This window comes from Procambarus clarkii, chromosome 43, assembly GCF_040958095.1.
Source record: "Procambarus clarkii isolate CNS0578487 chromosome 43, FALCON_Pclarkii_2.0, whole genome shotgun sequence".
NCBI lineage: Eukaryota > Metazoa > Arthropoda > Malacostraca > Decapoda > Cambaridae > Procambarus > Procambarus clarkii.
The window spans coordinates 9232026-9253526 of record NC_091192.1 but is presented as its reverse complement, the minus strand read 5'-3'; the positions used below and the strand labels follow the sequence as shown (position 1 = coordinate 9253526).

General features: G+C 40.5%; 1 protein-coding gene across 1 annotated transcript in view; it reads right to left on the bottom strand.

Moving 5' to 3' along the window:
- Positions 1-21501, bottom strand: part of LOC123755724 (RING finger protein 17) — a 928112-nt gene that overhangs the window by 871855 nt on the left and 34756 nt on the right. Inside the window, exons 4-5 of the mRNA XM_045738465.2 lie at positions 15523-15590; positions 8490-8575 (exon numbers count right to left, since the gene is read on the bottom strand). Coding sequence (XP_045594421.2) covers positions 8490-8575; positions 15523-15590 — 154 coding nt within the window. The remainder of the gene's footprint in view (positions 1-8489; positions 8576-15522; positions 15591-21501) is intronic.

Genomic DNA, 21501 nt, shown 5'->3' with positions numbered 1-21501 from the left:
CTTACGGGAGGAAGTACGTCAGCTGAAACAACATCAGGAAGAAAAAAAGGAGGTGACCGGTATTAAAAAAGATCTCGTCTTGGCAAGTTGTAAAGGACAGGGGAAAACTTTGGCAAAGCCGCCTACTGATATCCTAAGGACTTCTAATGCACTTGCCGTGTTGGAGGACGAGTGCTGTGGTGAGCCTGCAGTTCGTTAGAAAGGCAAACCAACAAAGAGCAACGAGGCACGGGTCCCTCAAGGTGCTCAAAAGGAAAAGGAAGGAACTAAGCGAATTTTGGTTGTGGGAGATTCCCAGGTGGGGTATTTAGACAGAACGTTTTGTGCTAGAAATAGGAGGAACAGGTTAAGGGTTTGCTATCCCGGAGCTGGTATTGGTGATATTATAAACAACATGAATGATATTATGGCTGGAAATGGGAACAATCCCGTTATTTGCATTAGCGCGGGAGGAAATGATGTTGGTCGAGTTACTAGTGAGGAACTGATTCAGAGGTATAAAACAGCCCTAGAATTAGTTAGATGCAAGGGAGGAATCCCGATCATATGTGGCATTCTTAAAAGAAAGAGCGTTGGGAATGAATGGTTGTTGAGGGCACTTGGAGTCAATTGCCGGCTGGAAAGATATTGCAAATCAAATGCAATATCTTTCATAGACAACTGGGAACACTTCTATGGAAGAAATGAAATTTATGCTCGGGATGGGGTGTATCTTTCGAGGGCTGGGGTGGTGGTTGTTGCGAACTTATTGGAACCAGTGGTTAGAGGCGTTTGTTAGGGTTTAAACTGTTGGTAGACAGGGGTATGGGAATTGATTTGGAGGAAGGAGGTAATAAAAGTATGTGTTTGTGGGAGAAAAGAATTGGCAAAATGATCAGGGAAAGAGAAGGGCCTCAAAATAACAATTCACTTAGGGTGTATTACACTAACACTAGAAGTCTAAGAAATAAAAACGATTTAAATGCTCTTGTCTGCACAGAAAAAATAGATATTATTGTACTTACCGAAATGTGGATGAATGTAGAAAATAGAGAACTATTAGCTGAATATCATATAAAGGGATTTAAACTATTTCACACAGATAGACATATTAGAGGAGGAGGAGGAGTAGCCATATATGTTAAGGACAATTTGAAATGTAGTCTCAAAGAGGGAATCAAAACTGAGCCACATACAGAAACTATTTGGATAAAATTAAACGAAAAAGCAAATAATATTATAATAGGAGTTATATATAGGCCACCAAATTTAGACACAATGGAAGCAAAGCATCTATGGGATGAAATATCTAGAGCATCTAGATCTAACAGTATTTATGTCATGGGTGACTTTAATTTTAGTGGAATAAACTGGTTGAACAGGGAATAATGAAGCAGGTTTTCTAGAATTAATTGACGATTGCTTTCTTACGTAACACATTAAGGAACCAATGTGGGGAAATAATATTTTAGAAACAGGGAAACACAAATTAAGGACATCGAAAAAGGGAGTGAACTAGGGAACAGTGATCATAAAGAAATCAGATTTAGCATTGAATGGAATAGATCTGTAGGAGAAAATTCTGTTAAAGTGCCTGATTTTCAAAAAGCTGATTTCAATAACCAAAGAATTTTTTTGGGTCAAATAGATTGGGCAGTCTTGGGTATGGGGTGCGGGCCGGTATTGAAGCTAGACGTGAACCCAGCGATAGGTGACGTTAAAGGGGATTTTGATGTGGATTCAAAACATAACCTATTTAAAAATATTCTAAGCAAAGCCCAGGAATGTAGTATACCATATAAATTGAATAGATCGAATACTAATGATCCAAAGTGGATAACAAAGGATCTGAAGAACCTTATAGGCAAAAAGAGAGCGTGGTACAAAAGGATTAAGAATGGGGAAGTCAGTTTAGAACAGGAATTCGTACAACTGGTTAGAAATGCTAAAAAAGAGATAAGGAAAGCAAAGCAAAAAGAAACTATGAAGTTCGCATAGTAGAGCAAGCGAAGACAAATCCTAAAGGTTTTTTCCAGTTATAACAGACAAAGATTAGGGAAAGGTTAGGTCCATTAAAAACAGACAGGTCAAAAACCAGATAGTGATGAGATGAGTAGTATTTTTAATACATATTTTATATCTGTATTTACTAAAAAGGAACTTAACAATATGCCTTCAGCTGAACAAGTCTATGTGGGTGGGGATGAGGACAGGTTGACTAGTTTAGCAGTTACCAGGGAGGATGTAATTAAACAAATAGTAAAACTCAAACCAAACAAATCCCCAGGGCCGGATGAAGTGTTTGCCAGGGTGCTTAAAGAATGCAAAGAGGAGCTTTGTGACCCACTGTCAACCATATTTAATAAATCAATAGTCAGGCAGAGTGCCAGAGTTATGGAAAGTTGCTAATGTGATACCAGTTTTTATGAAAGGAGATAGATCACTTACGTCAAACTATCAGCCAATTAGCCTAACGTCTATTGTGGGAAAGTTACTCAAATCGATAATTGCAAATAAAATTCGTCTTCATCTTGAAAAACAAATTAATAATCGAGTCGCAACATGGTTTTATAAATGGTCGTTCATGTTTAACAAATTTGTTATCTTTTTATTCTAGCATAGTTGAGGCAGTTGATAGTGATAAGGATTGTGATGTTGTGTACCTTGATTTCAGCAAAGCTTTTGATACACTACCACATGAAAGACTGATTAAAAAGATAGAGGCTCATGGTATTGGGGTGCTATATTAATTTAAGCTGGATTAGGGCATAGCTATACCAAAGGATACAGAGTTAGTATAAATGGAGTCAAGTCAGAGTGGGAAAATGTTGTTTGTGTGTAGATCCTCAAGGCTCTGTCCTGGGACCTCTGTTGTTTATTATATAAATGATTTAGATTCAGGTTTGAGTAGCAACATTAGCAAATTTGCAGACGATACAAAAATCGGTAGGGGTAGGGAAATTAATACGGAAGACTCACTATCACTTCAAGTTGATCTAAATAGGGTTTTGAAATGGTCAAAGGATTGGCAGATGCAGTTTAATGCTGATAAATGTAAAGTTCTGAGGCTAGGTAATGATGATAGAGTTACAAGATACGAGCTAAATGGTGTTGAGATTGCGAAGTCGGATTGCGAAAGGGATCTGGGAGTTATGTTTAGTAAGAATTTAAAACAAAAGGATCAATGCATGAATGTTCGTAAGAAGGCAAATAGGACACTGGGATTTATTAATCGAAGCATTAGTAACAAGACACCTGGTGTGGATCTTCAGCTATATCTAGCTCTGGTTAGGCCCTATTTATATTATGTAGTTCAGTTTTGGTCGCCGTACTATAGAATGGATATAAATTCACTTTAACGTGTCCAGCGTAGGATGACTAAGTTAATTCCCCAAATTAGAAATCTTTCATATGAAGAAAGATTAACAAAGCTTAAGTTGCATTCACTGGAAAGGCGAAGAGTTAGAGTTGTTTAACACGAAACAATGGGTATAAATTGGAATAGTTTAGATTTAGGAAAGACTTGGGTAAATACTGGTTCAGTAACAGGGTTGTTGATTTGTGGAACCAATTGCCACGTAACGTGGTGGAAGTGGGGTCCCTCGATTGTTTCAAGTGTGGGTTGGACATGTATAAGAGTGGGATTGGGAGGTTATAGATACGAACTGCCTCGTATGGGCCAATAGGCCTTCTGCAGTTGCCTTTGTTGTTTGTTGCTGCAGTTGTTCTTATGTTCTTATGTTATGGGCCAATAGGCTTTCTGCAGTTATCTTTGTTCTTATGTTTGTATGATATTTCACAATTCCTAAGTATTGTAGAACAGGTTGATGATAGTGAGTGGTGTCCCAAGGAACATAGAGATGCAGTGCTTTGGAAAAATGGGCAAGATAACATTTATGTGCCATTTGAAGCGAAAAAACTGGATGATAAAAAGTTGCCCTAATGTTCACAGTGCAGATGACGACATTCAAGATGGCTGCCAGCAAGACGAAAAACAAAACAGAGCTAGAATTTGGTGGTTTCAATGAAGAAAACATTGATATAAGCAGTCTACACAACAAGTTGGCAAAATTAGATATTATAGTGAACTATCATGTAGAAATAATCAGCAAATTGAAAGAAAGTATTGACCACTTGAGTAGCAAAATATTAGGTCTTGAGGGGTTAGTGAAAGATTTCTGCAAGGACAAGATTCAATTGGAAGCAAGTTGCAAAGACATGGAAAAAGAAAATCTCTTAAAAATAGCTTTGGAATAAGTTAAATAAAAATTTAAACATAAATGACTACAATACGCTAGGTAAAGGAATTCAACAGGAGAAACAGCTTTTGTCAGTACAGATGGAGGAAGTTACACAGGGAACAGAACACTGCAAGAAGGATATGCAGCTCACCTATGCACAAGTGGCCAAGGAGAACGAAAAAATAGAAGAAGCAGTAAAGGAAGCCAAAGAATACAGCAACCAAGATAAAACAAACATTAGGCTGGAAGTCAGAAAGGAACTTGCATCAAATCCTAAATTGGTGCAAAACAGTTGATTGAAGTCCCTAATAATTTTTGGTTGCAAAGAAAAGTAGATAACATCTAGGTCAGAAAGAGCTATACAATAAGAGAAAGTAGTAGATAAAAATGTTGAACTAGTGGAAGGTCTTACAACTATAGAGAATGTGCGCGACTACATGAGAATTGGCAGGTACGTAAAAGCCAAAGATCGACTTTTGAGGATCACCCTAAACGGTGCCAAACAGATGGAAGAAGTACTAAGGAATGCTAGAAAATTACAAAGTGATGAGGAAGGGAAAGTATGGTAGTTAAGATGAGATCTTTCGAAAGAAGACCAAGAAGCTTAAGCTGAACCTCGTCGAGGCAAAACGTCTAAATGAGAGCAGGATTGAAGAAGAAATCAAGTTTTTTTTTTTTTTTTTTTTACAAAGTGATAGGGGGTAGGCAGGCCAGGAAAATGGTACAAAAAAGCAATCCAACAAAATCACTAGAGAGGGGGGGAACAAATGAACAAATCCACTAGGGCCGTGACGAGGATTTGAACCTACGTCCGAGATCATTCCAAACGCTGCCTTTATCGACTGAGCTACGACATGGTCAAAGAGTTGATACCGAAGTTCTACTGAAGTTACTGGATCCTGCAGCCTCTCCGAGACACAAACCAGGTTTTTACACAACTCCCCAATGCACTAGAGCTATATCAATAGGCCGTTCTCCCTCTTCGCCCTTACTTCATTACACACAGAAATCACAATAGCATGATGCATCAAATTAACAAATCCACAAGGGCCGTGACGAGGATTCGAACCTACATCGAATCCAGCCATCCTCCCTGCCCATGGACCTACCCACCCCGCCTGCCTTCCAACTTGCCACCAATCCATCCACCAATTTAAAAAAAGAAGTGCCCACTCACCACCTGCTAGCTAGCCCTCCCGCGAGTCAGCCACCAATCCATCTGTAAAGTTCTGCCCACCAACCTGCTAACCTTGTAGGTTAGCAGGTTGGTGAGCAGAACCCCTCCCAAAAATGGGATGCCTGCCAGCCATCCCATTTTCCCATGCCTGCCCATCCACATACCAGTCAGCCATCACTGACAATGCGTGCATTTGGAGCCAACATGGTGCACAGATGTTAAAATGTTGTACAGATATATCCAACCAGTCACGGAATGAACACTACAGTCTCGTAATACATCAGAACAATGGGAACTATGGGCCGTGAATCTGTGACAGTCACAGGATAGAAGGTACTAGAGTGATGCCCAACACAGTCAATGGGCAAACTAGGCCACCTACTACCCAACCACTTGCCACCCCAGGCCAGTGCGAGGCCTGGCGGACCCTTTCCTCACTACCCAAACTTAGTTCAGGAAACGTGAAACCCCAACCCTGATCGTGAAACAAATTTTCGGACAACTTAAGTGGGCCTCTGTATATATACTTTTGTATTTATATATTTACTTATATATTAATACAAGTGTGAACAAGCCTGAATGGTCCCCCGGCATATATGCAACTGAAAACTCCACACCCTAGAAGCCACTCGAACCCATACAGCCAATGGTGTACACAAATGCGAACAAGCAATGCTTGTTCGCATTTGTGTTGCTCACGTGGCCCCACAAAACGAGGCCTATAAAATGATAAATGATAAAATGATACAACGATAAAATAACTATGCCCAAGATTACCATCAAAGTGCCGTCGGGATGATGGGCAAATAGCCTTGGATACCATCATCTTTTTGTACGTTCACTGATGGTCGAGTGGTTAAGGTCTCCTGTACACCAGTTGCATAGTGCTCCTGGCAGAATGGGTTCGAGTCACTTATGGGGTGTGGAGTTTATGTACTTTTTATATTATATATATATATATATATGTATGTAATATATATATATATATATATATATATATATATATATATATATATATATATATATATATATATATATATATATATATATATATATATATATATATATATATATATATATATATATATATATATATATATATATATATATATATATATATATATATATATATGTATGTCGTACCTAGTAGCCAGAACTCACTTCTGAGCCTACTATGCAAGGCCCGATTTGCCTAATAAGCCAAGTTTTCATGAATTAATTGCTTTTCGACTACCTAACCTACCTAACCTAACCAAACTTTTTCGGCTACCTAACCTAACCTAACCTATAAAGATAGGTTAGGTTAGGTAGGGTTGGTTAGGTTCGGTCATATATCTACGTTAATTTTAACTCCAATAAAAAAAAATTGACCTCATACATAATGAAATGGGTAGCTTTATCATTTCATAAGAAAAAAATTGGAAAAAATATATTAATTCAGGAAAACTTGGCTTATTAGGCAAATCGGGCCTTGCATAGTAGGCCAAAAAGTGAGTTCTGGCTACTAGGTACGACATATATATATATATATATATATATATATATATATATATATGTATGTATGTATGTATGTATGTATGTATGTATGTATGTATGTATGTATGTATGTATGTATGTATGTATGTATATGCAGGCGATGAGTCACAATAACGTGGCTGAAGTATGTTGACCAGATCACACACTAGAAGTTGAAGGAACGACGACGTTTCGGTCCGTCCTGGACCATTCTCAAGTCGATTGTGATGAGGAGGTAGAGACAGGCAAATAAATAGGCAAGAGAGAGCTGAGGAGGAAAGTAAGGTGTAGGGGATAGTAGTAATAATAAGGAGAACTGCAGAAGGCCTATTGGCCCATATGAGGCAGCTCCTATTATAACCACCAAAGGAGATAGGAATAGGAATAAGAAGAGGATAGCAAGGGAGCGTAGAAGACAATGAACAAGGGAGAAGAGAGAAAGAAAAGGAAAGAGAAAGAAAGATAAATGGAAGGGGTAAGCTTATGTTAAGTCACGTTTGTTAGAAAGATTAGAGCATTTGAGTATATACTGTGAAAGGGAAGAGTCCACAGCAACAAAGCCAGGACTCAAGTTCATGTTGGGTACATTGTGTATAAGAGCCGATTCTACAAGACGGCGTCTGTGTAGAGTAGAGGCAGGAAAGATTATTTTGGAGGAAGACCAATCAATGGGATGATTAGAATCCCTCACATGGCAGAAGAGAGCATTGTTAGTGTCTGCAGACTTAACACTTCTCTTGTGTTCTTTAAGTCTGTCATTCAGTGTACGGCCAGTTTCGCCAAAGTATTGGAGAGGACAAGATGAACAGGAAATAGAGTAGACACCAGCAGCATTAGAAGCAGGAAGAGCAGTGTGAACTAGATTGCTACGAAGTGTGTTAGTTTGTCGAAAGGCGAGTTTAATGTCAAGAGGACGAAAGGTATTGGTAAAAGTTTTGAGTTCAGATATGAAGGGAAGGCATAGTACAGTGCTACTAGTGTTGGAAGCAGGTTTAGGATGAAAGAAATTTCGTTTAGCTTGAGAGTAGGCACAGTTGATGAAATGCAAAGGATAACCAAGGCGAGAGAATGATTTGTAGATAAAGGCAATTTCAGAATCAAGAAACTGAGGGTTGCTGATGCGTAGAGCGCGGAGGAAGAGAGATTTATTTGTCTAATAATAATTAGGGTAATAATAAGACAACGAAGAAGAAGAATCAAAATAATAATACTGTAATAATAATAATAATAATAATAATAAAGAAGAATAAGAATAAGAAGAAGAAGAAGAATTGGAATAAGAATAATAAGAAGAATAAGACGACGAAGAAGATGAAGAATAATAAAAGAATAATAAAAAGACGACGACAACGAAGACGAAAAAGAAGAATAAGAATAAGAAGATTGTGGCTCTGGTCTCAACTAAGTGACAAGACTTCTGCAGGTGAGGTGACCCAGTAGTAGGGAGGCATCTCAGCGAGACACTATCTGTGAGTCACCTTTCTACTAGAAAGAGGCAATTCATGACAATCAAAACTGGAGTTTATCTTTATTAATTAAATATTTCATTAAGAGCATGTGTGCAGTGTTAGACCAACCTTTTGAAAGCATGCCTGACATAGCTGTGAGGTGCACTGTTTACACACTACTGTAGCCATTGCTCTGCTGCATTCCTGGCATGCACCTGATGAACATCAACAATAATTAGTAAGGACAAATACATTTTAGTTAATTTAAACCATTCACAGCAATGTTTATAAATATAACTACTTTACTGAAACTGTTTTAGTGGTGTGAAAACCCATAAATGCATGCCAATGAATAATATACTGTACATGCAACAACTGTGTTTTTAATAGACAAAACTTGAAGAAAATATTTTAAACGAGGTGGTATTCCCAAGGGGCTACTCAGTTTGGAGACATGACAGGACAACTATGAAGGGGGGGGGGGGGGAGTGGCTGTACTGATGAAAGAACATTTGAAGGTAAGAAAGTTAATAATTGAAAACCCTCGACATGTTGACATATTGGCATTGCAGGTGTGAAATTAGGATAAGCTGATAATTTTAAATGCCTACAGCCCACCAGCAAGCAACACATGGACAATGGAAGAACTGGATGACAAACAATAAAATAAATAAATAAATGTTTATTTAGGTAAGGTACATACATACAAGAGATTTTACAAAGTTTGTTGGATTAATAGATAGAGCTAGTACATACAATGCCTAAAGCCACTTTTACGCAAAGCGTTTCGGGCAGGAAAACAAGAGAAATTATCGTAAGAGCAGACAAAGATCAATCCCAACTGTTGGTAATGAGTGACTTCAACTTTTAAAGAAATAGACTGGGAGGCCTACAGAGCAAGAACGGATGACATTTGGACAGGAAGATTTGTAAACCTCATTTTGAAGACATTCGTGTATCAACATGTCAAGCAGGCCACAAGAATGAGGGAAGGGGGATGTTCCATCAGTACTGGATCTAATATTCACCAGGAAAGAAGAAGAGGTATTTAACATCCAGTACCTTCCTCCTCTGGTTAAGAGTGATCATGTCCTGTTGGACATTAAATATGCCTTGTGATATAATCTAGTAGAGAATGGGGACATTAAAACATCTGATAAACTTGATTTCAAGAGAGGACACTATGGGGAACTTAGTAAATTTTCTAATGAATATAATTTGACAGACTTGTTGCTAGGAAGTAAATGAGATGCATGCCAAATTTTGCGATATGATGAAGGCACACAAACATTCATACCAAAACAGAGATGCAAACCTAGGAAACAGGGTTGGATCAACAGAAATTGAGAGACGGTCAGAGACAAAGACACAAGCATGCAATCATTATAGGAAGAGGCCAAACCCCCAAACGTACCAGCGATACAAAGATGCGAGAAACAACTACACGACAGTAAGGAGAGAGCAAGAGAGGAACTTTGGGAACGATATAGCAAGTAAAATGTAAATCAGATCCAGGCCTTTTCTATAAATTCATTAAAAGACAGCTGCAGGTAAAGGATAATATTCAGAGGTTGAAAATGGGAGACAGATTCACGGAAAACGAAAAGGAAATGTGTGAAACATTAAACAAAAAGTTCCAAAGTGTGTTTGTACAAATTGAAATCGTCAGAAAACTAGACAATAAGAATTCTAGAGAACATCATAGAGCACATAGAGGTGTGTAGAGACGAAGTGAAAAAAGTGCTCAAGGAGCTAAGTAAGAACAAAGCAGTTGGCCCAGATGGAGTTTCACCATGGGTTCTGAGAGAATGTGCACCTGAGTTCAGCATTCCACTTCAACCAATTTTTCAGGCATCCCTGTGTACAGGAGTCATAGCTGATGTGTGCATAAAGGCTAACATAGTTCCAATCTACAATTTTCTGGACTTTATTAACCGAGTGCTTTAATATTTCTTTAGGTCTTATTAATTATACGATCATAACTAAACTACTTATAGTTAATAATCTTTAGCTTAAATTTGCCTATGTTTATTATTCAACTTTTTTCTTTGTTTTATTTATATATTTATTTATTTATTTATTTATATATATACAAGAAGGTACATTGGGTTTGTGAGAATACATTGGATAGTACAGTATTTACATTCTTGTAAAGCCACTAGTACGTGCAGCGTTTCGGGCAGGTCCTTAATCTAGCAGATAATTTTAAGTAGGTAATTTCAATCAGAATTGATAAATGATAAAGATACATTACAAGAGAAAAATGAGATGAGAGAGATAAGTAAGTATATTAAAGCACATTGTTATATTAAAGCTCTGATTGATTACATTGACAGCTTGATTAGTAATTTAAACAAGATTAATAGACACCATACAGCAGATTGACAGCACATATAAGACAGCAGTGATCACAATGGTAAAGATGTTCAGATTGGGTACATAAAGATTGGGAGACTGGGTAGCAAAAGATACAGATAAACAAGATTTATAAACACCATACAACAGATTGGCAGCACATATAAGAAAACAGCAATGATCACAATGGTAAAGATGTTCAAATTGGGAACATAAAGGTTGGGAGATTGGGTAGCAATTGATACAGTGCAAATTTAAGGCAAAAAGTGAAAAACTATGAAGATGTAATTAGGTACTTTTTAGTATTGATTTTGAATGATGTAAAAGTTGGACAGCTTTTCAATTCAGTAGGGAGTGAGTACCATAAACTGGGTCCCTTTATTTGCATAGTGTTTACACAGATTAAGTTTAACTCTGGGGATATCAAAGAGATATTTATTTCTGGTGTGGTGATAATGGGTCCTATTACATCTGTCCAGGAAGAGTTTCAGACAAGGATTTGCATTTAAGAACAGGGTTTTGTAAATGTAGTTGACAAGAGAATTTGTGGAGTGAGATTATGTTTAGCATGTTTAGGGAGTTAAACAAGGGGGCTGTGTGTTGCCTGAAAGCAGAATTTGATATTATTCTGATAGCAGATTTTTGCTGGGTGATGATGGACTTGAGGTGGTTTGCAGTGGTTGAACCCCATGCACAGATACCATAGTTGAGATAGGGATAGATTAGTGCATAATATAGAGAGATGAGAGCAGAGTTAGGAACATAATATCTGATTTTGGAGAGTATACCAACTGTTTTAGAGACTTTCTTAGTTATGTGTTGTATGTGGGTACTGAAGTTGAGTCTCTTGTCTAGGAATATGCCAAGAAACTTTCCATCATTTTTATTGCTAATGTTTACATTGTCAATCTGAAGCTGAATTGCATTTGTAGATTTGCTTCCAAATAGGATGTAGTAGGTCTTTTCAATGTTAAGTGTTAGTTTGTTGGTTGACATCCATAAGTGGACTTTTTTTAGTTCATTATTAACATCATCATTTAGTGTATGTGGGTTGGGGTTGGAGTAGATGAGGGTAGTATCATCAGCAAACAAAATAGGTTTCAGAATGTTAGAGACATTAGGCAGATCATTAATGTATATAAGAAATAGAAGAGGTCCCAAGATGCTGCCCTGTGGCACTCCAACGGTTATTGGTAGAATGGGAGAGATTATATTATTGATGGCTACACATTGGTGTCTATCACTAAGATAGGATTGGATATAGTCCAGTGCATGGCCTCGGATTCCATAATGATGGAGTTTACATAAGAGGTAATCGTGATTAACAGTATCAAAGGCCTTTCTCAGGTCAATGAAGAGTCCAATTGGAAACTCATTTTTGTCAAGGGCTGAGTAAATTATATCAAGGAGACTAATAATTGCATCGTTGGTACTCTTTTGAGAGCGGAAGCCAAACTGACAGGGGCTAAGAATGTCGAATTTTACGAGATAGGAGTAGAGCTGTTTGTAGGTAATTTTTTCAAATATTTTTGATAGTATGGGTAGGTTCGATATTGGTCTATAGTTGTTTATGTCTGCCGGATTACCTCCTTTATGAACTGGCGTTACTCTTGCTTTTTTAAGGATATCAGGGAAGGTATGACACTCAAGGGATTTGTTGAACAGCAGAGCTATATGTGGGGCAAGGGCATGGGAGGCGCTCTTGTATACAATGGATGGGATTTCACTGATGTTCCCAGCTTTCGTTTTTAGTGAGTGTATGATGGACACAACATCTGACGGGCTGACTGGTGAGAGGAGAAGAGAGTTTGGATAGCTGCCTGAGAGATATGTGTTGATATGTGTCTGAGTCTGTGGGATTTTACTTGCAAGGTTAGCACCAATCGATGAAAAGAAGCTATTAAATTCATTCGCCATTTCTAAGTCAGATGACAGTGTAAGGCCATCCTTAGAGTGTTATCTGGTTGTGGGAGTGTTGTTTAGTTCCCAGGATGTTAGAGATGGTATTCCATGTGCTTTTCATGTTGCCTTTGATTTCATTTATTACCTAGGTTGCCTAGCCTCGCCTTACTCCGTTGTACCCCTGGCTTTGCCTGTGTCTCAAAATGCAAATTATTACTTACAGTGTACCTGAGAGTACCTGTAAGCCCCTTGCAAGCTACTCATTTTTTCTTTTGTTGTTCATTTTGTGTTTGTTTTGTATAGTCTTGTTTATATATTTTTCCCCCTTTTATAGCATAATTTCTATTTTGTTAATTTGCCATTCTTGCCTTCTTTTCCTGCAACCAGCCTTTTTATGCAGCCAAGTATAGACCCAGAACTAAACCTCTTATCCACTATCTATGACAATCATCACTTTAATGATCTAACTTGCAGATATTTTACAGCACATGATGGAAACAATGTATTAACACAATCACAATATTTCTGTAATCAACTTGAACGTTAGATCCCCTGGTAAACACTTCGATGATGTTAGTGCCTTGATTGAAACTATTGACAACAAATTCTCTTTCATTATACTTACTGAAACGTGGTTGAAAGAGGATACTACTCGACTATCATGCCTAACTACTCGGCAATTCACAACTGTCGTCAAATTCAGAGAGGTGGTGGTACTGCTCTTTACTACCACCAAGAACTAACATGCTTTAAAGTAATTAGAACTAGAGACTGCTGTGGGGAGTATATCTTCGCCAGCTTCAGAGTCAAGGGTGCCGAGTCTGTCCTGTCTGTGGGTGCAGTCTATAGAATTCCTAACACTGATGTGTCCGAATTCAACTCGGACCTTAGAAATCTAATACTCGATAACAGACTGAACAAAAACCATCTAATTATTGCAGGGACTTTAATATTGACCTCTGCGAGCCTGAACACCCTACTGCTGTTAGCTTCCTCAACTGTATGAATTCCTGCTTCCTCATACCCTTAATCACTAGACCTACTAGAATCACTGATGGTACTGCCACGACTCTAGATCACATCTGGACCAACATAACCTCTCCGCTTACTTCAGGTATAATCACCGATAGCACTACACACATTACCCCACATTTCTCTTAACTAACATTAGCAAACCACCTCTAGAGTAAAGGGAGTTAAGTTTTAGGCTGCACAATGAAACTATAGATAATTTTAATGCTGATAATGTCAACTGGGAGTTTATAACTCCTGAGTCTAAATATAGTCTAACTGGGTACGTATATATATATATACTGTATATATATATAATATATATATAGACGTACGCCAGAACGCACTTCTCAGCCTACTATTCAAGGCCCAATTTGCCTAATAAGTCAAGTTTCATGAATTAATTGTTTTTCGACTACCTAACCTAACTTTTTCTGCTACCTAACCTAACCTAGAAAGATAGGTTAGGTTAGGTAGGGTTGGTTAGGTTCGGTCATATATCTATGTTAATTTTAACTCCAATAAAAAAAATTGACCTCATACATAATGAAATGGATAGCTTTATCATTTCATAAGAAAAAAATTGGAGAAAATGTATAAATTCAGGAAAACTTGGCTTATTAGGCAAATTAGGCCTTGCATAGTAGGCTGAGAAGTGTGTTCTGGCTACTAGGTACGACATATATATATATATTATATATATATAATGTCGTACCTAGTAGCCAGAACTCACTTCTCAGCCTACTATGCAAGGCCCGATTTGCCTAATAAGCCAAGTTTTCATGAAATAATGTTTTTTCGACTACCTAACCTACCTAACCTAACCTAACTTTTTCGGCTACCTAACCTATAAAGATAGGTTAGGTAGGGTTGGTTAGGTTCGGTCATATATCTACGTTAATTTTAACTCCAATAAAAAAAAATTGACCTCATACATAATGAAATGGGTAGCTTTATCATTTCATAAGAAAAAAATTAGAGAAAATATAATAATTCATGAAAACTTGGCTTATTAGGCAAATCGGGCCTTGCATAGTAGGCTGAGAAGTGCGTTCTGGGTACTAGGTACGACATGTATATATATATATATATATATATATATATATATATATATATATATATATATATATACACACACACACACACACACACATATATATATATATATCTACAGTATATATATAAACACACTTTATTTAAAATTTCATTACACAAAAAGGGTTACAACATTGGTTACATGCCGGGTACAAGGCTACTCATCACAGGTTGTAGAGTTCCTCCAGCTCCTCAGATGGCGGGCAGGAACCATGGATGTAGTGAGCATTTTTTTATGGATCGCCACACTAAAGCACTGAAAGAGGAAACTGGCAGCTCTAGGGTCTCTAGTTGTTTCAATTAGCTTGGAACCTCCTTCAAAAAACTAGCAGCACTTTTACCCCAGGCACCAAGTGTGTTGGAGGGAATGGGGACAAAATTGTAGCGGTGATCAAGATCTCTGTATTTATGCTACTTGGTTGCTTCCCGGTGATTGACAGCACCTCCTGCTTGTACAGCAGTAATCCTGTTTTCATTGAAGCCACTAGAGTGTTAGTGGCCCTCAGGTAAATCAGGTCTAGTATTATGTTTTTATATACATTATTTCAGTAATTCAAGCGATGATCTGGATTTAGCCAAAATAGATTGAGAAGTGTAAACTGCGAAAATCAAAACTTGGGATGGGCTAGCTGGTAACAAAGGCAGGTCAATATTTGGAAGGATAGGTTGTATGAAAGGTTGTAGTTTGGTGGTGCAACTATTTGTATCTGCATTATAACTACACCCTTACATGTAAAACAGTCAGAAAATGTTTGCAAAATTGTTATTAAAGGTTTACTAGTCTGATAACAGTTCTTACCTTTATCTTTGTTGCTTCTTGTCTGCATTGTCAATGTCTGTATAGGATGAAGTTTCCTATAAAATAATCTGTGAAGAGAAAATTGCCATATAAGTCATTTGGAAAATTAGTTTACATTATATATCATAGCATAACATAGCATAGTATTTACCATCTTGTAAAGCCACTAGTACGCCCAGTGTTTCGGGCAGGTCCTTAATATAACAGATAATTTTAAGTAGGTAAATTCTAGCAGAATTAATAAAATAACAGATAATTGCAAGAAAAAATGAGATGAGAGAGATTAGTAAGTATATTAAGGCACATTGGTATATTAAAGCTCTGATTACAGTGACAGCTTGATAGGTAATTTAAACAATTAATAGGCACCATACAGCAGATTGATAGCACATATAAGAAGACAGCAATGATCACAATGGTAAAGCTGTTCAGATTGGGTACATAAACATTGGGAGATTGGGTAGCAATAGATTCAGTGCAATTTTAAAGCAATAAGGTAAAAAAAAACTATGAATTATATCATTGTTACATTGTTCCCAATTTTATTAGAGCATTTATAGCACAATGTAGGTAAAGAAAAAATAGAAACATTATGCATCTAAATATTAGAAGTAATTATCAAAAGAAGGCACCAAACCGAGAAGGTTATGTAGCACCATCAAATGTAATGTGCGGAATAATCAGAGGGCGCTAAGTATCACCAAAGATGCCAATACAAGGACAGAAATGCATAAGGTGAACGATATCAAAAGTATCTGATTCACTTAGAAGTCTATCGAGGGACAAGTGTCTGCGAGGGACGGTTGGAAAGCAAGACACACTCGTCCTGACATTCAACAAGGATATGCACGACTGTAAGAGGGACAATGCAATTTGGACAATAAGGAGCCGGGCGGCGCTCCATTAAGTGACCATGAATTAAGCGAGTATAGCCAAGACACAACCTTGCTAGAGCCGTTTCCCACCGCCGGTTACGGCGGCAAGAGGAAGGCCACGGGGACACACAACGCTTAAGAGTACACAGTTTGTTACCAACAACAGAAGACCAACAACCCTGCCAATGGGCAAGGATGGAGGAATAAATAAATGGGTAAAAGTCGCAATAAGGAATACCTTTACAGGAGATGGGACAAGAGCAGATAGCTTCCCGAGCGGCAGCATCCGCATGCTCATTTAAAGAAACACCTCTATGGCTGGGAACTCGGCAAAACTCTACGGATTTAAATTTACTAGAGATAAGAAACAGCCAATGTTGAACCTCGATGACCACCGGATGAACAGGATTAAAAGACTCGAGAGCCATGTGGGCACTATGAGAGTCAACTACAATCACAAAGGAGGATTGACAACAAGAAAGCAGATGGAGAGCATAGAAAATAGCATAAAGTTCCGCTGTGAAGATGCTAGTCTCTGAAAGGAGGCGACACATATAAGTATGGTTGGGAAAAACAACAGAGTAGCCTACACTGTCTACAGACTTAGACCTATCGGTGAAGATGCAAACAGAGTGGGAGTGTGAAGAAAACTGCTCAAGGAAAAGGCATTTCAGAACTGTAGGAGGGGTAAAATCTTCAGTGATCCGGATCAGGGAAGAATAAAATTTTGGAAGGGGGACTCTCCACGGGAAGAAAGGAAGAAACAATACGAGTTGACACATTAGAAATACGAATGGAAAGAGTCCTGTAAGCGAGACAGCCGGACAGAAAGAGGGAGGCGATGAAGAGGAACAGGAGTTACAGGAGGGGTAAGAGTCAAAGCACGACAGAAGCGAGAGGAAGGATGTTGCATGGACCGCGCCAGAGAGCGAAGACAGTAGCGATCACGGCGGTCCTGGAGAGACACGAAGCCAGTGTCAACATACAAGTTGAGGGCGGGAGTCTACCGAAAGGCACCAGAACTGAGGCGCAACCCAGCATGGTGCAAAGCATCAAGACGGTGAAGAGCAGAAGGAGAAGCAAACGAGTATGCAGGGCAACCATAATCGAGTTTAGACAGGATGAGAGAGGAATGCAAAGAGGAGCGTGCGTCTATCCTCTCCCCAAGAAGTACGGGACAAAACCTTAAGGAGGGCAAAGGCCTTAGAGCATTCAGCTCGGAGGTAAGCGATATGGGCAACCAAGACAAACGAGTGTCAAAGATTAACCCCAAAAGCTTAGCGGAATCCCTGTACACAAGGGGATGACCATAAAGTGACAAAGATGGACGAAGGACGACACGCTTCCGAGTAAAATTCATAGCACAAGTCTTAGATGTAGAGAACTTGAACCCATGATCTGGGGCCCAAGATGACACGGCATCAATCGCAAGTTGAAGCCGGCGTTGAAGGAGAGGCGAATCATCACCCCGACAGCAAATGGTAAGATCGTCGACATAGAGCGCGGAGAAGACGCCTGAAGGAAGAGAGGAAAGAAGACCATTGAGGGCAACCAGAAAAAATAGTAGTGCTCAGAACACTACCCTGGGGGGCACCTTCGTATTGCTGAAAAGAGGCAGAGAGCGCTGTACCAAGCCTCCCCCGAAAGGAATGATGAGAGGGGAAGCTGCGGAGAGAGAGAGAGAGAGAGAGGGAGATGACCACGAAGGCCGAAAGAATGAAGCTGGGATAGAATATGATATTGCCAAGTGGTGTCGTAAGCCTTTTCCAGGTCAAAAAGGATGGCAACAACGTAGATCACAGCAAAAGCAGTACGAATATAGACCTTCAAGTTCACCAGGACATCTGTTGTGCTGCTGCTGCACTTGCTAAAACCAAATTGAGAAGGGGAGAGGTGGTGATGGTGTTCTAAGAACCACAGACAAATGTTAACCATATGTTCAAAGAGTTTGCAGACAACTTGTGAGGGCAATACGGCGAAAGTTCTTAAGCGATGTTCCAAGAGACCCTGGTTTGTGAACAGGGAGGACAACAGCATCAAGCCAGTCCTCAGGGACTGACGACGACTCCCAGATCCGATTATACAGACTCAGTAAATACTAAGACGTGCATGGAGGGAGATGGCGAAGCATCTCATAATGAATGCCATCTGAACCCGCCGCAATAGAACTGCAGAGGGCCAGGGCACACTGAAGTTCAGAGAGAGAGAAGGGATCGTTATAGGGAAGGCGAAGATGAGTACAGAAATCCAAAAGACAAAGTTCAAGAACAGGTTTACGAAGAAGGAAAGATTGGGGAAGATGAAGACCAGAGCTAACAGAAGAAAAGTGGGAACCCAGTTCGGTAGCGACCTGCAACGGGTCCGCCACAAGAGTACCACGGAGGTGAAGGACCGGTGAAACATCGGGAACGAACTTACCCGCTATTTTGCAGATACGCTTCCAGATCTGCGGCAGAGGAGTTTCGGACGTAATGGTGGAGACATAAGATAGCCAACATTCACATTTAGCCATACTGATGGCCCTACGGACCACCGTACTCGCCTTCCGAAATAAAAGAAAAGTATCGGTTGCATGCCGGCGGCGGTGTCTCTTCCAGGCTGCACGCTTACAGCGGACAGCCTGAGCACAGTCTGCATTCCACCAGACTTGCATTCTCAGAATACAATTGTCTGCATTCCCAAACGCACTTCTGTGGGCCCCTAGAGGAAGAGCGAGGAATAGAGCGGAGGGCAGTGTCGAAGACAGTGTCATGAAAAAGGAGAGAGCGAAGGAGAGGCAGAAGGGAGAGGTCAGAGAGAGAGAGCAACACTGAGGGTAAATAGGTTCCAGTCTGCCTTAGCAAACTGCCACCTAGGGAAGGAGAGGGAAGGGTGAAAAAAGAAAAAGGTAACAAAGATGGGGAAATGGTCACTGCCATGGAGGTCATCAAGAACCTGCCATGTGAAATCTAAGTAAAGAGAAGACAAACAAAGAGAAAGATCAAGACAGGAAAGGGTGCGAGTCCGAGAGTCCAAATGTGTGGCCTCACCAGAATTCAGAAGAGACAGGGAAGAAGAGAGGATGAACGGCTCAAGAAGGCGACCCTGGGTGTTCGTCAGAACATCACCCCCAAAGGGAATGACGACAATTGAAATCACCTAGCAGGAGCACAGGCTCCGGCAAGGAGTCCAGGTGGTGTTTCAGATCTAGAAGAGAAAGCGGGACACTCAGGGGGAGATAAATGAAACAAACCATGTACCATTTCCTCACAAAAATATGAGCAGCAGAACAATGGAGAGGCGAAGGAAAAAGTAAGGGGACAAAGGGAAAATCGGAGCGAATCAAGAGAGCAGAAGAGTTAGGGGGAGAGAAAGAAATAGCCACGAAAACGGACAGAAATAGCCACGAAAACGGACAGAACGAGCACCAAGCATCGGTTCCGGGAGACAGACACAAACGGGCAAAAACCGCAAAATCAGAAGCTGGAGTTCAAGGAAATTGGCGTAATAACCACGGACGTTCCATTGAAGAATAGACATCGACGAGAAGAAAAAGGACAGCAACAGAGAACAATGAAGAAACAAAGGCGAAAAGGAAATACAGCACGTTAAAGAAGCGCAGGATCAGGGTCAGCGAAGTCAGGGTTAGGGGGCATGGGTAAACTGAATAAAGAAGGAGCGAAGGGAGCTAGAGGACCGACCAGGGGCGGACGAGTAGGGTCCGGAGGAGTTAGAAGGGGGGATAACCGAGGGTCAAGGACAGCAACAGGAGGGGCAGAAACCAGGGGATACACCTCAGCAAGGGCAGCAACCGAGAGGGAAGCAGGGGCCAAAGAGACCTCCATAGCAGGAACAGGGGGCGTAACCACCGAAACAGGAGGGGGACGGAGTGAGAGTGTCAGAAGAAGGGACCGAGGAAGAAAGCGAATCCTTTTTACCCACCGGGGAGGAGGAAGGAAGGGAGTCAGCCTTACGCTTCTGACTCAAAGAGACAGGTGTCCCAGCAACTACGTACTGGGCAATGGATTCCAGCGTTTCAACAGGAGAAGCAGAACGAGAGCATACACGATGGCCGTTAGAAGAGCGATGGACATCAGCCCGCACCGACAGGCGGCGGAGAGTCAACAGTCGGAGGAGAAGGATGGGAAGGAGGATCGGAGGGAGACGAGGAAGAAGACACAGGAGACATGACAGACCGGGCAGAAAGAAGGGGAACCCCAGACAGAGGACCAGGAGTGGGACCCTTCGGGACAGAACTCAAAGGAACAGAGGAGGGGGCAGTGGGCGTATCAGGGTCCAAGGCCTGGAAACGGTTTTGAGTCTGAGGAAGGTGGGAAGGACGAGGAGAGGGAGAGCACAACACGCGAGCATAAGAGACGTTAGCATAAGGTGGGAGCTGGCAAACTTGGCAAACTTTGCCTCAGGAAAAGACAAACGTTCCCGGTGCTTCAAGTTGAGGATGGCTGCCTCAAGCTTGTAATGAACACACGCACGGGAGAAGGTAGGAAGGGCCTCACCGCATTTGAGGCAGCGAGCCTGGGGAGAAGTGCACTCCGACTTAGAGTGACCTTCGCCCCCACACAAAGGACAGAGAGAGACAGTTCCAGAGCAGCGGAGGGCACCATGCTCAAACCTCCAGCACTTATTACAGAGCTGAGGAGAGGGAATGTACTCCTGGATGGATCACCTGGCATCAGCAAGAATGACAGAGCGGAAGGGTCCTACCATCAAAAGTAATCTTCATAACCCCAAGGGGTTGCCGGTGACGACCACGAGGGGGACGAGCAAACGAGTCTACCTGGAGGACAGAATGGCCCATATGACGAATATCTTCGTGGCAGTCCTGGATATTCTGAACATCGGTAGCAACATGGGGTGGGAGGAGAATAGTGCCAACACTGGCATTCAACCGAGCGTTCTTGAAGACCCGAACAAGAACGTGTGTATAAGGCAGGACAAGGCGGCCAAGCAAGAAGCTGCATCCTGAGAAAGAGCAGCAACGACATGTGTACCGAGACGGGTGGGGTGGAAAGTAACAGAGGCATCTACGGAATCAACAAGGTGTCTATGGAGGGAGAAGTTGTCAGGAGGTGCAGAATCAAGAGGGAGGACATCAAAGTATTTG